Raw genomic sequence first — 15,698 nt, forward strand, 5'->3', positions numbered from 1 at the left:
AGATTATCGCGCAGCATTAGAGAAAGAACAAGATCTAGCTGACCTATTTAGCCCTCACTTGGGAGGGCAGGGGGGAAGGGGTAGGGACTTGGGAGGGGCACCAGCACCACTTCCCCCACCTATTCCTCCTACTACTCCTACTCCTACTCCTTCTCCTCCCTTGGAGAAGACACCAGCTCCAACCCCTCCAGGCTTCCCAATAGCATCCCGAACCAGAGGACAAATACTGCAGGCCCCTTTGCAGGAGACAGTAATACCAGGCGGAGAAAAGATATTGATTAAGGTGCCCTTCTCCACCCTTGATTTGGAAGCATGGGAAAGGGTTGCGGGAAATTACCCAGTAAACACTGCTAAACATCTATGATACATTATGAAACAGCACAATCCAGACTGGGGTGATATTCAATTGTTATTAGATGTGTTCACTGAAAGAGAAAACGAGCTGGTTTTAAAAACAGCAGGGGACCTGGTAGCCGACCACTTTAGACAACAACAAGTGGATCTAAAGGAACATTTTCCACTTCAGGACCCAGGCTGGAACCTGAACCTACCAGCAAAAAGACAGAGGCTAAAGAATTATCAGGATTGGATTATACTGGGAGTGGAAAGAGCAATGCCTAAAACTATAAATTGGTCAGCTTTATATGCTATTAAACAGGGACCCTCAGAATCCCCCACAGAGTTCCTAGACTGCCTGAGAAACGCAATGCAACGCTATACACCACTGGACCCTGCATCTGACGTGGGGATACAACAACTAATTAATCCATCTTTGGGACAGTCCACAGGGGATATTAGGCGCAAGCTCCAAAAAGTCCAAGAAGAAGATGATGCACAGAATTTAGAAACTTTATTGGGGGAGGCTTGGAGAGCCTTTAGCAACAGAGAAGAGGGGTAAACGAGAGATGAAAAACTTAATAGCAATACTGCAGGAGGAACAGAGAGAAAAACATGAAAGCGGGCAGGGACCACCCAAGCAAGGCCCTCCTCGATTAGGCAGAAATCAATGTGCAAACTGTAAGAAACAGGGCCATTGGAAGAGGAATGTCCAGAATGGAAACAGAATGGTCAAGGGAATAAAGGAGTGGAGGGATGGTTGCCCATGTGCAAGAGAATTAGGGGAGACCAGAGGAGACCCCAGCAGGCCCTCTGGTTGTAAAACCGAAGCTGGGAGAAATGGAAAAAGAAGTCAAATTCCTAGTTGACACTGGGGCAACGTACTCGGTTCTAAACACAGCCCGGATACCCATAGGGGATGATTATGCTATGGTTACAGGAGCGACTAGCAAAACTGAAAAGGCATTTTTTTAGGCCGCTAAAATACAAACTGGGAAAGCAGTGGGGAATCCACAAATTTCTATATATGCCCAACTCCCCTGAGCCACTTTTGGGCAGAGATTTGCTGGGACAATTGCAGGCAACTATTACATTCAAACATGGGGAAATGACTCTGGAGGTAAATGAACAAAAGTATGTAGAAATATTGAGTTTGATATTAATCACTAGCAAAGTCACAAGGGAAACTGAAATCAATGAAGAGATAATGAATCAGGTGTTCCCTGGGGTATGGGCCTCTGATGTACCAGGGAGAGCGAAAAACGCTCCTCCTATGCAGATCAAGCTAAAAGAGGGAAAGCAACCTGTCAGGGTTAAACAGTATCCCCTGAGGAAGGAGGATAAGGAAGGAATTAGCCCAGTAATTGAGAACTTTTTGCGTCTAGGATTTTTAAAAGAATGTCAATCTGATTTTAATACCCCTATCCTACCGGTCCTCAAACCTGATGGGTCGTACCAGCTAGCACAGGATGTGCGAGCCGTGAACAAGGAAACTGAGGTTCTGTATCCTGCGGTGGCCAATCCATACACGTTATTACCTTGCTTAACACCCAAACTAACTTGGTTTACCATTTTAGATTTGAAAGAAGCCTTCTTTTGCCTTCCTATCCATGAAACCAGCCAGAAAATTTTTGCATTTGAATGGGGAAGTCCTAAGAGCGGGCAAAGAACTCAACTTACATGGATAGTACTCCCACAAGAATTTAAAAACTTACCCACTTTGTTTGGAGAACATTACTTGCAAAGGAATTAGAGACCTGGGAAGCCCCTCCAGAAGCAGGGAAGCTGCTACAATATGTAGATGACATCCTGATAGTCACACGGACAAGGGAGGCATGTGTGGCCTGGATGGTAAGCCTCTTGAACTTTCTGGGGCTCCAAGGGTACCGGGTATCAAAGAAAAAGGCTCAAGTAGTAAAACAGAAAGTAACCTATCTGGGTTACGAAGTCAGTGCTGAACAGCATACCCTGGGCCAGAGCTGGAAGGAGGCAATAGGCCAGAGCCCAAAACCTCAGACTGCAGAAGAACTACGAACTTTCCTGGGGATGATGGGGTGGTGCAGGTTATGGGTCTATAACTATGGACTGTTTGTTAAGCCCTTTTATGAACTTATTGCAACTGAAAGCAGGGACATCCAATGAACAAAAGAAGCTACGCAGGCCTTCCACCAGCTGAATAAAAGGCATCATGTCAGCTCCAACTCTGGGATTGCCAGACGTGAGTAAGCCTTTCCTTATGTTCTCCCACGAGAAACAAGGAATCGCCTTGGGGACATTAGCACAGGACCTCGGGCTGTATCGGGCAGCAGTTGCTTACTTCTCTAAGCAATTGGATGCAGCAGCTAAAGGGTGGCCTGGATGCCTCAGAGCTGTTGCAGCAGTTGTATTGAATATCCAAGAGGCACGTAAATTCACCCTGGGCCAGAAAATTATTGTGCTCATATCTCACACGGTGTCCGCAGTGCTAGAGGTGAAAGGCAGGCATTGGCTTTCCCCAAGAAACAAAGATTTCTGAGATACTGAGCTATTATGGTGGAGCAAGATGATGTGGACATAGCGGTGACTAACATCATCAATCCAGCCTCCTTCCTCAGTGGAAACCAAGGGGAGCCAGTGGAGCATGACTGCCTGGAGACTACCGAGGCAACCTATTCCAGCCACCCTGACTACAAGGACACCCCTTTCAAGAATGCAGAAATCTGGTTTACTGATGGAAGCAGTTATGTCATCAGTGGAAAATGACGTGCCAGGTACACAATTACTACCTGCAAGGAGGTAACAGAATCTGGACCCCTGCCAACAAACATCTCTGCACAAAAGGCCGAGATGATTGCTCTAACTCAGGCCTTGGGATTGGCAAAAGGGAAAGAAATAAACATACATATAGACTCAAAGTATGCATTTGGAGTAGTGCATGCTCATAGAGCCCTTTGGAAAGAAAGAGGGCTGCTGAACTCTCAAGGGAAAAACATTAAACATGCATTAGAAATACTGCGACTCCTAGAAGCAGTGCAGTCACCAGAGAAGGTGGTGATCATGCACATTAAGGCATATCAGAAGATAAACTCAGAATTGGAAGAAGGGAACGAGCTGGCGGATAGGGACGCAAAAGAAGCAGTGAAAAATGAGGTAATAACTGAGGCGACCCTGATTCCAGATGGGCAAATTTCCCTTGAAAGTAAGCCAAAATACAACAAATTAGACAGAAAATTGATCTATGAGCAGAAAGGAGCCTATAACCAAGAGGGATGGGCCACCATAGAAGGAAAATTAGTTATACCCTCCTATTTATTACGGTCCCTAATAAGGGAGGAACATCAGAAAACACACTGGGAAATTGATGCCCTACATAAATATCTAAATGAAAGGATCATTGCTAGAAATTTACGAGCCGCTACCACCCACGTGACTTGACAATGTGACCTTTGCCTCCAGACCAAACCCAAGAATATTCCCAAACCAAAACTTGGCCAGATTGGGAAGGGCCATGGACCTGGGCAGTAATGGCAAATTGTTTCACGGAATTGCCAAGAAAAGGGGGGGTGTAAGTTTTTACTGGTGCTAACAGACACCTTTTCAGGATGGCCAGAAGCATTCCCCACCTTTAGAACTTCTAAAGCTCGGGAGGTAACTAAGGTATTGGTACAGGAAATCATACCATCATACCACGCTTTGGAGTCCCGGCCACAATCTCCTCAGATAGAGGACCATATTTTATCACAAAATTAGTGCAACAGGTTAGCCAATACTTACTTGGGCATAGACTGGGAGCTTCACACCCCATATAACCCACAATCAAGTGGTCAGGTAGAGAAAATGAATCATTTGATCAAACAACAAATTAATTATACGACTGGGACAAGAGGCTAATTTGCCACAGGCTCACTCCCTCACTCCCTCCCATTAGGGCTGCTGTGGATTCAAACCAAACCCAGGACTAAGGAAAAACTAAGTCCCTTTGAAATACCTTACGGGAGACCATATGGGGTGCAGAAGGGAATGTCTGCCCAGGACGTATCGCTAATCTCCTACATGATCGCTCTGACCAAACAACTTTGAGCAACTGAAAAATATGTGGCTGGAACTCGGGGTATGGGGCTCAATGCACCCGTACATGACCTACAACCTGGAGACTATGTATATGTTAAGTCTCTTACAGAGAAAGCCCTGCAACCACAATGGGAGGTACCATACCAAGTGCTCCTTATTACCTTCACTGCAATCAAGATTAAGGAACAAAGTGCTTGGATCCACCACAGCCATGTTAAGAAAGCTCCAGAAGCCCCTTGGAGAATAACACTGGGTAATGGTGAACTGAAACTGAAACTTACCCAGACAAAATGAATGCATCATGGTGGGTGGGGATTTTTGCGTAAGTGTTGTTTACAATCATAGTTGTATGTCCAAGAATTAGAAAGTACTCCTAGCCAGAGCAATGCTGAATGGCCTTGGTCCCAAGCCTTTTCTCAATACACTGGATCCATGGGAAAACCTTCCGATATAAAAGGTTCAAACCTAACAACTGTGGTCATGCGCAAAAACCAAATATATAAAAGGCAGGAATGGCAGAAACAGAGGTTGTGGTCACTTCAAGGGACCATAGGGGAGGTAATTAAGAGAGGGTGCCAAAGTGTTAACGAGACTACCCATAGTAAAGCAGCCCAAATCAGTGTAAATAAGCGCCGGAAGATTTGCAATCGTCCAAATGAATTAGACTGTTGGTACAACTCCACATTAAGACAAACTGTCGATGTGGTTTGCCTCTGGGCCCGCAACAGTACTGGGCTGTCTTTCAAATTTAAAATAAATGCTATAGGCTAAGCCCGTTACAATCCACCCCAGCACTCAAGTACAAACCCAAAATATGCCATTTAAGCATGAACCTAGGGTTTATGAAATCGGCCCATGTGTAATAAGGAATACGGGTCAACTGGTATTTAATCCAGAATGTCCCTTAAACGTGTTGAACTGTCAATGCAAATTAGTATCTCGACAGTTTATCCAGCTTGTTCCCCCTTCCTAAGGTCATCCTTCAAGGGATGGACAAGATGGCTACAAAAACAAGTGCACTTCAGAGACAGAATGCAGAGGGATTTAACTGGGATGGTAGCGACTGGGTTAGGGGTTTTGAATGGGACTGACTCAGAAATATTAATGAATAAATTAGCTGTAGCAACCAGCAATTGGATATAATTAAAACAGCCTTTACAGTCATCTCTACTGGCATTGGGAAATAGTCAGTGGCAAGTCTCGAGGGTGCTGCCAAAATGGAGAGAAAGTAAAGATCAAGACCATAGCTTAATAGCAGATGCATTAAAGGGGGCGCAGGATAACATATCTTTAGCCCTTAGCTGTATACAAACACAATTAGGGGTACAGTCAACAGTTGCTTTAATCATAAGAGAAGGAGGTAAAGGGGTGTTTCCAACTGAAGTGCGAAAGGTTGTCTGGGACAGTGCTACAGACTTTGAGAGAGATTTCCAATCTTGGTGGACCATGGTAAATTTTACGTATAATCCCACCACTAACACAGCCACTGCCTTTGTGCTCACTATACGTAATGCCACAGTTCATGCTATTCACCCCATTGTTGCTTTAGGGTTAAATCACAAGGAGTCGGTATTATACCCCTCGGAACATAGGGTATGGGCCTGGAAAATCCAGGGGAAATGGCAAACCGTAAACTTGGAGCTTTGCATTGCTCAAGAACAACAGGAATTCATCTGTGAGAGCAATTAGATTAGTGCTCAGGACATATGCCTTGACACTGACCAAGGCATCTGCCACTTCAAGATCCACCCGGATACCAACCAATGGACTGTACTAGTGTATATAGGTAGTGGCTGTGTGTGTTTAAGGACTGTGTGTGATTTCATAGAAACTGATAAGAGCAAGGTACCCTTATCTGCTAAGAATCATTCCAATTTTTGGATTTGCAACTTTATTAAGGTTGCTAGGTGTGACTTTGTATATTCAGCACCAGTCATATCCCACCAGTTAATAAAATCAAACTCCACAACGTACAACGAGTTACCACCCACACCCATTGGAATGAATTTAACCCTAGTGAAACAAATAATGAAACATCAAGATCTAATCAAAATTGTAAAAGAGATTCAAAAGAATGGGCAGAGAACTCTAGTAACTGTCCATCATGAGTAACAGAGTCCTGCAAAGATTAAAACAAGATACAAGTCATAACTGGTGGGATGCACTATTTGGATGGTCACCAACCGCAACTGAGATCACGAATACTTTATGTCACCCCATTATAGTTTTATTAATTTTAGTTACTGTAAGTTTAATGATCTCTATTTTAATACTCATGTGGAATTGGAGAATGTTGAGATGTGTGGCCATTTTGACTTCACTCTCTAGAACTCATGGAATCTTGCTGAAGGAGAACTGTTATTATAGCAGGTCAGAATTTAGATCAGGGCCTCTGTAGTAAAAGAGTTTACTGTATTTTAAGAAAAGAGGGGGACCAAAATGGAGGTTTTGGGGGTTCGCTTAAGTTAGCAATATGAATTAAGCATTTAAATTTTAGCTTGTAGAATGATGTGTTAAATTTTAACCTTTTACTTAAGAAACCTCTGCCATGGTACAAAGGGCATAGGAAAATTTCTGAAGCTTCTTGCAATAAAGAACAATACTGGGAGAAGACCAAGGAATGCAAGAAACCTAGATGAAGGAGCTCCTCTGTCTCCAAGCTGTTCAAAATCAACAGACATACTCAGATAGGCACCAAGGGACCACAGTGCACGAGCAAAGAAGTTCAAAAGTTCAACCGTGAGGAAGACCATGGCCTTCAGCCTCAAAAACCACTGAAAGACCCCTGTGCAACCACCACTGTGAAGAAGGGCATGGATTTAATTACCATACGAGGCAAGGACAGGCGGGGCCAGGGATTGAATATGCATGAAAAGGTTGTACAATGTAATGTATATGGAAAACCTTTGTGAATAAAGATGTGGCCCAGATTGGAGCTCAGGGCACAAGTTTTCACTAGAGCTATCTCACTTGTGCTGGGCACTGACAATACATACCCACTTCATAACTACATCACGTTGTGGAGCCTATTTATTCCACGTATTGCTTCAGTACTGAAGAATGAGTCTCCTTTTTATGACGGTAATTAGTTATGAGTTATTTAATGTTTTCTTTTACTTTTTTGCTTTAATGTCATATATGTCTAGGAAAATATAATCCCAACTTCTTAAGAGAATTTCTACTGATATATTAAGTGGCGCTGATTATGCTGTTAATTTTATGATGTGAATTCACTGAATTTACTATAACAAGCATTACTTTTGTCTATGGTACCATTGACTAACTATAAATGAGAAAGCCAGCTACTTTACAAACCTTCACTTATTGTTGTATAGCTATTCATAAGACATATATTATTTTTCTAACTACTAAGAGGTTTCTAAAATATATTAAAAAGACTCTTCCAGTTAAGAGCCTGGACCCCAGCCAAGTCCTGGCCATAACTAGTAGAGAAAATTTTCTGCACCAAAATTATATTCAAGTAATTCTGACTTACCAAATTTGGACCTATAATAGCTAAACCTCCTTTTAAGGTGAACTTGGAAGTCTTACCCGGGAATGATTTTCTAAGCCCTCACTTTAAAAAATAAAGCTTGCCAAATATTACAGACTCTAAGTAATAGTACAATAGTAAAGAAATTTATAAAGCATTGTTTTAAATCACCATTCTGGTTTTCATATGCCACTAATTGTATCTATTATCTGATTTATTTTTACTTAGTATAAGTTTATTGTTATGTTACATATTGTTTTGTTTTTATGTTACCTTCATGTTCATAACAAGAAACATACATCTTATTAAAAACAAAAAATTAGGGGGGAATATAGCTCCTCCAGAACTTGACACTAAAAAATTTTTTTTTGAAACCAAATTAAATCATATCAAATTGAATCCCATACCTTCCTGAAACACCTTTGGAACTCCAAGAATTAGAGTTCCTGGGTTCTTTAAAATTGGATTTTTGTGTTAATTTTAAATACATGGGAAGAAATCAGTCTAAAGCTTGGGATGTTTCTCCCTATCATTCCATCTATAAGAATCAAGCGTTTTGGTACAATTACACTTCTGGCAGCCTTTCTAAATCCAGTAATGCGGCTGCCATCAGGAACGTTTATAAAGATCAAGCCTTTTAGTGGCTGGAGTTTTTAACTAAAATATTCTTTTTAGGATAGGTGTGTATATGGTAATTTTGATAATAATTGTATTAATCATGATACCTTTCAATGTGTGCAGAGATTAATTAATAAGGCCATTAAAAGAGTATTTTTGGTCAAAAGGAAACATCTGTCTTGGGCGACACAAGAAAGATGATGGACTTTGGACCTGGTTAACATAAGAGATTTGATAACAGGATGCCCTGGCAAAAACAAATGGAACTTTAAAAATTAGACCTAGACTGCAAGAAAATTAAATCAAATGGGTTTACCGGAAAAAGAAAATCCCATTAAATTCTGCAAGCAAGGGAGGTTGTTATATGCATAAGTTTGTGTATGTGATTTTAACCTAATCATTGTGGTACACATTACTAGTCTCCCTGAAATTGTATATAAGCGTTTGTATCCCACAATGAAATCAGATTCTGATCACCGAGTCAGTCTCCCTGCCTCTCTCCATTGCCAACATGGTACCACATACCTTTTGTTAGTCTTTCAATGTGTTTCTGAATCTCAATGTCCACATTAAAATGGACATATGTGTCCTCCTTCCTCAAAGCCACAGGAGTATCCTGCACAGGAGTCAGATCTATCCCATTCAAATCTGCAGGAAAGAAACAGTATGAGAATAGCAGAAGCTTCTCAGACTTCAAGGTTCAGCTTTAAGAGATTTAAAAGTTTCACCAAATCCTGCCACACAAAGTTAATCCACACCTGGATGTTTCCACAAAACCTAAAAAAGGGGCAATCATAGCCCTTCACAATCAGTTAATTTTCTTTTTGAGTACAACACAAAAGCAGCTAAATTCTAGCAGTATTTCAGATAAAAAATTGTAGTTATCCCTCTTTTTATTTTTAAGAGTGTATTTCTTTCTGCTGTCAGCAAAAGATTCCATTCCCTGTGCACAAAGGACTCCAGAAGAGCTCCAGGCCAAGTGGGATACACACCAAAGACAGCTGTCCACACAGTGTCTGCAGGGCACAAATGGCACAACTCACACATCCTGTGTGTGCCCTGCTTTGTCCCTAGACACAAGGACTATTCCGCTTGGGTTTTCCACAGAGGCATTGTAGGGCTTTGGGTTGGACTCCAGCTCTCAGCACCAGCCCTGGTTTTGCTGCTCTGGCATAGCCAATATTGTTTCTCACTAAGCCTCTGCTGTTTCCAGGGGTATATTTGTCCTGTCTTTCCTCTCATTCCTGATCCCTTTCCCTTGGGCAGAGGAAGTTGCTAACAATGTGGCCAAGATTACAGGCATGGAGTGCACATGTTGTGCTTGGAGCTCAGGCTGAGGCCCTGGAGCACCAGTGATTCCCTTCATCCATGATACGGGCTGGGATTGCCAATGCTGCATTAGGAACAAACTCACTCCAAACCTGCAGAAGAGCAGCTTGGTTTAAAACCAAGGAAATCAGCTACTAAGTGTCTTCAGACTCCTAACAGTGAAAAAATGGAGTCCTCAGAGTTACTTTGCCTAACCAAAAATCTCGGGAAATAAAAGTATCAAAAGACACCATTAGCAGACTCATCCATACACTGCCCACACTCTCACTTTTTGATCCTATTTTCTACGTCATTACTTGGCAGCCACCATTTATAGGTAAATGAGTTTGGAAACAGGGAGCATCATGTTAACAGAGACTTGTTGAGAAAGCAAGCCCAGCAATAGAGAGTGTCTCCCTTAGCTCTGGAAGGGAAAGGAGAGCTACAGCAGCAGTTTTAGCAATGTACAATGAGACAAACACTTCAGGGGCAATGAACAAGGAATGTTTGCTTTACAAGCCCTGGTATGTATTCAAGGGATATTTGATGCTGTGAACCTTCCTCCTGCCAGAGGATGTCTGGTGGAAGAAGCACTGATCACACATCTAACAAGTGTTTCAACCTATATTTAGTATCCAATAGCATATCTCAAGAGGACACATACAAGGTCATTATCACAACTAAAAATAACAAGAGGCTCAGCTACAGATTTTTACATGAGAAACAAAAAAAAAATACTCTGCCTACATTTAAAAATTGTAAAGAGAATCCAAAGTAAAGCAGAACACAAGGGAAGGGCAAGCAGGTTTGACTACAGAGGCTTCCTGCTAAGTGCAAAATGGGGATATTGATACTCTCATTAGAAAGAGTGTGAATATGAAAAATCTTAGCCTCAAAAGATACCAATTATGTTACCATCTGAAACAGAGAAATCCTCATGTTGCCTATCCCGGACTGACAGAGAGAGAGGTTCTTCCAGATTTATGGAGCCTTTCAGCCCATCAGGTTTTGGCTGAAGCATTTCACAAGCCAGACTAACACTTTTTTTATTTTATTTCACTTGCAAGCTTTGTTTCCCAGCTTCATATCCATCCCTCTAAACCTCAAGCCCTGGTAAGATTATATTTATATTATTACAAAATTAGTTTAATGAGAGGGCAAGAATGGAGTCAGTGGGCTGTGGTTCCCCACCTCCAGAAAGCCCAGAGACCAATAAGTGTGGGGAGTACACACAGTCCAAGCAGATCTGTACTTAGGAGTCAGCTGTAGAAGCCATGATGGAGAAGTAGGGCAAAGTCACTCAGCTGTCAGCATGGACAAGCCACCCCTGAGTGCACAGAGAGAAGTGTATCTTGCAGATATTCACCTCCCAGTAGCTGCCAAATACAGAATTTTTCGCCCTTGATTAAAGCAGAAGCCCTACATCCACAACAGAAGTGACAACAAATGTTTTTCCCAGCAGGCTGAAAAATCCATAGACCTTTCAGAAAATGCACTCTCTCCAAAGCAGCATCGAGGAGGCAGAACAGAAATCATTACCCTTTACACTGACTGTGATGTAAGGATCAATGCACTGCCCAGCATCTTTCAGACCAATTTTCTCTATGGTGATGGTGAGTAACGTCATCCCGGGTTCAGATGGCAATCTGGGCAATAAAGTACCTGGAAAGAGTAAAGCATATTATTAACCCATGGTGTCATCTCACAGCAGAGGTCTCACTTGTCCCATCTTCTCTCATGGAAGATGCTGTTCTTAAGGTCTGTTCTAATGCTGTCCAAAGAGTCCTATCCCAGTAGTACACACCACTATGGGAATGTCTGTGCACAGACACACAACCTCCTCTGACAGATTTTAAAGCCCCCCAGAAAAAACCCAGGACTGCCTCAAGTCAAATCAACTGATAAAAAACTAATGCAATAAAAATAGAGGGGAGCATTGTTTAAAGTGTTATTTCACAGAATAACCATTCATGGAACTCACTTGATAGCACTTTTGAGGATTAAATTTGGGAGCAAATTTGAGAATTAAATCTGCAGTACCAGGAGGTTTAGACACTTGATCAGGAGTCCAACTCCACTGAGCATGACTTGGCTTCACATTTAACATTTAGACTGGGAAATTAGGGAGGAAAATGGCATTGTTGCAAATCACACAGAACATAAGGGAACCAGAAAATTGATTCTTAAGTAAGTGCTACTGGCCTCTACTTAAAGCAGGGGGAAAAAGTAAGTGTTTGCATCCCCCAAGTTTCCTTCTGGCTAAAGGAAGGGTCCCCAGCTCTGCATTAAGAATATTTAGTATCAAAACTTGATGGTCAGTATAAATGAATCCTCACAGTGTTGAGGAAGACAGTGCAGCTGTCCAGACTGTTCAAACTCACTAAAAGTCATAATATTCTGTCATCAAACATGGAGGTTACTTCATGCTGAATTTAGCAAAAACTGGCACACTTCAAGCCCCTCTCCCCTACTGGATAAAGAAGCACCAGGATAGAAAATACTCAGACTCATTAACAAGTTTGAGTTACAGTTTTGGTTTTCTAATGAAAAAAAGAAGTTATCCTAAGGCTTTAGATCTAAACAATGTAATAATTTCCTTTCACAAGTCCAACACGGGTGTTTTCTTGACACAATTTTTTCCTCTCATCTGCTTGAGGAGCTGTGGAACCACAAAGATTTTGTCTTATGAGAGACTGGCTTTGCAAGAGGGACCTTGCATTCTGCTCTGAGAACTACAGGCTCAACTTCAGCAAGATTTCATGAGCATTCCTGCATCCAATCCCCCTCTCAGAATCAAGTGCAAGACTTGAATTTCCATCTCTGATGCTGTGTGTTTCTGTATTTCCCGTCCTGAGGAGATTCAGGGCCTCAAAAGCACCATGTCCACACCTCTCAACACAGCACAGCAGAGCTGTGCTCCAGGGTTTGGAGCAACAGGAAAGGCTTCTGCATGGAATGGGACAAATGTTAGAGAGCAAACTTAGTAGAGAGCCCTCATTTCTGCAAAGCAGCTCATGCTCTAGTTAATCTTTCTGTTTCTTTCCCGAAGATATGTTCAGATTGAAATAAGAACTCTATATTTAAGTGAAGGAAGAAGCAAGCCTGTCTTCTTTTTGGCACAAACCTTTGCTCCATCATATGTCAGTTGTCTCCTAAAAGCAGCATGGCCCCCAAGAGCCAGGAATAACTGCAGCCTTCAGCTTTCCTGTCCATCACTCCATCCACTTGACAGAAAAATCACCTGAAAGATGCCTCAGCCTGGTTTTTATTATAAAACTTCTGGCTTAAGAGAAATTTTTCTGTTCTTGAAAAATGCTTTCCAGAATGTGTGAAATTGCAGAGTTGCAATGGACAGAAGGGTCAAAGTCACTTCCAGGAGACAAGAGAACAGTAGGACAGACAGTATCCAAGGAACGCTGTTTCCTTCCTGCCCTAGCAGGAGCCAACAGTGGACTAGAGCAGCTGACTGTAACCTGTCTCACATGAGCCACAGCTTCAGGCAGGCCTATGCTGAAGCCTCTGCAGCCAGAGTAGATGACAGTGCCCTCTCTGTGGTACAGTTTTCCTGGGCTGGGCACCACCCCCCTGTCAACCACCACGGCCTGGGCCCCTGAGCAGGCTCACACTGAGGCCTTTCAGGATAAAGCTGCAGCCACACCAGACACAACCACAGGGCATCTCTGCCAGAGAGGGATGGGAGCATCTGCAAATGAAAAGTGTCCTCCTCCAAGTGGGTTTTAGGGACAGTGAGCCAGCCCAGCACCCCACTGCCACCAAGACACAGGCATTCAGGCTCTCCACTCCCAAATCCTAGTTCAGAGAAAGGGGAAAAAAGTGCTAAGTCTCCTGCTGGGCTCACAAAGTGAAATGGTTTATAAAAGAGCACAGCACTGGAATAAAATCATATATAACCAGGAGAAAGGCAGGAAACCTTTGCTGTTAGAGGCAGTAAGCTATTGGTCAGTTAAGCTCCACACAGCACAGAAGTCTAACTATGCAAATAATCTTTGTGTAACATTTCCCATACAATGTGTATTCCAGTAAATAAAACCCAGCTACACCTACCCTTGGCTACACAACCCAGAACGCCTTAATTAGTACAGCAGGACCTCTAAAGAGCTGTTTGAATCAACAAACATGACCTTCCCTTTTCTCCTTACTGAAGGCCAATGAAGACCAACAGATAGGTGCCCAGTAGTGTGATTGTTACCAAAAATTGTGTTATGAGGATTGGCACTAAGTGCTGGATGAAGAAGACCACAGCTACATGAATGTGAGCACAGAAATTACTGTACATACTAAAAGGTTCTCATACCTTTGTTGGCTCCTGGGTTAGATGAATGGGGCAATGTGATAACGATGAAGTCATGCATGGAGAAGACAAGACCATGGTCAGTTAGACAGTACTGGATGGATTAAGGGCACATCAAAGCAAGGAGTGCAACACAACTCTGTCAGCTTCAGACAGGGAAATTCACTTTACTCATAAGGCTCACCCCAGGGCTGCAAACTGCTTTTGTCTGAGTCTTCCTGCTGTACTTGGGACAGACAGAAGGCATCTCCATAAATGGATTTATCATGGTGAATAACAAGGATCGAGACAGCAAATGTTAGCCATCAACATCACAATATACTATAGCCTTTTTGGGAGCTTGGCATGAATAGCTGTAGACTGTGCATGTCCACATCAGGTCAGCCTGCAGGGGCCATATTCAGCACTGTGCTTGGGATCACATCTGAATATCATCTGTTTTCTCCAGGCATAAGTAATACAACACCCCGGCTCTTTTGACCATTATTCCAGTACTGGTTTCTGTACTTGTTATCTCATTCCTGAAATACAAAGTTTGCCAGCCAGCTCTGAAACTAGAAACTTGCTTCTTCTGCAAAGAAATTACACCAGGAACTAAAGGAACCAGGAACACTAAAGAACCTCTGATACAACATCTAAATTGTCAAACCCTGAAGTTTCAGGAAGCCCTTCTCTAGAATCTGTTGGTTCTACAAAATACTTTCACATGGACAAGGACTTCAGCTATGAAAATCAAAACCCCCTTTTTCTCCTCTCACAGCCTGGCTTCACTCTAAGCCACTATCTCACCAAACAATGCAACACAAAGATAAGCAGCAACAACTTCTCACATCTCTAGAAACATGTGCTGCTCCTTTCAGGAGAAACATTGCCACAATTTACATTTGAACACGTTTGAAATGCTTCACATAGTTAATGTGCACCAGGATGAATAATCCTGACTCAGACTCGGTATTAAGGCTAATTATTTGAGGTAGATGGTACCACCCTCACAGGTTCTCCATACGACTGTTTCACAGTAAGATACTGTTTGCTGGAAAAAAAATTCACTGGCCACCCTTGTGGTTCCCCAGTACAGCATTAGGGTTTGTTTACGTGAACCTGTAGCTTCCCACCCAAACTTTTCAAATCACCATTGATTTGAAAGGTGGAAAAAGAAGCTTTTTAGAGCCAGAGCTCAGAGATGCTACAGAGGCTGGCATGGCAAGGCTAGTGCCCCTACCTGGAACTCTAGCAGGAAAAGAGTTTGGAGACCCTGCTCCAGCTCCTCCTTCCTCGTCATCCTCTTCAAAGTCCAAGTGTTCCTCTTCTCCAGGTGCTAAAATCTTCCTGTAAAACACAAGGAAGAAGAAATGAGACCAACACTCACTCATCACCTGGCTGTCAATTCACAAGCCAGCACCTGAGCATGAACAATACTCTTCAATGTCATTTCATACTTCTTAACTTCCAACTCTACCTACAGACTTTGACAGAGATTGCAGGAGTTTAGACCAATAGAAAGCACGGAGCCTAAAGCCAGGACATGATACTGGAAATCTCAGAGAGATGTAGGGATGTACCAAATACTGATTTTACTGA

The 15,698-nt window shown here is 42.5% G+C and overlaps 1 protein-coding gene across 1 annotated transcript in view; it reads right to left on the bottom strand.

Moving 5' to 3' along the window:
- Window positions 1-15,698, bottom strand: part of AIDA (axin interactor, dorsalization associated) — a 55,178-nt gene that overhangs the window by 22,025 nt on the left and 17,455 nt on the right. Inside the window, exons 6-8 of the mRNA XM_054630280.2 lie at window positions 15,340-15,446; window positions 11,345-11,467; window positions 9,023-9,145 (exon numbers count right to left, since the gene is read on the bottom strand). Of these exons, the coding sequence (XP_054486255.1) occupies window positions 9,023-9,145; window positions 11,345-11,467; window positions 15,340-15,446 (353 nt within the window). The remainder of the gene's footprint in view (window positions 1-9,022; window positions 9,146-11,344; window positions 11,468-15,339; window positions 15,447-15,698) is intronic.

This window comes from Agelaius phoeniceus, chromosome 3 (assembly GCF_051311805.1).
Source record: "Agelaius phoeniceus isolate bAgePho1 chromosome 3, bAgePho1.hap1, whole genome shotgun sequence".
In the NCBI taxonomy this organism is placed as follows: domain Eukaryota; kingdom Metazoa; phylum Chordata; class Aves; order Passeriformes; family Icteridae; genus Agelaius; species Agelaius phoeniceus.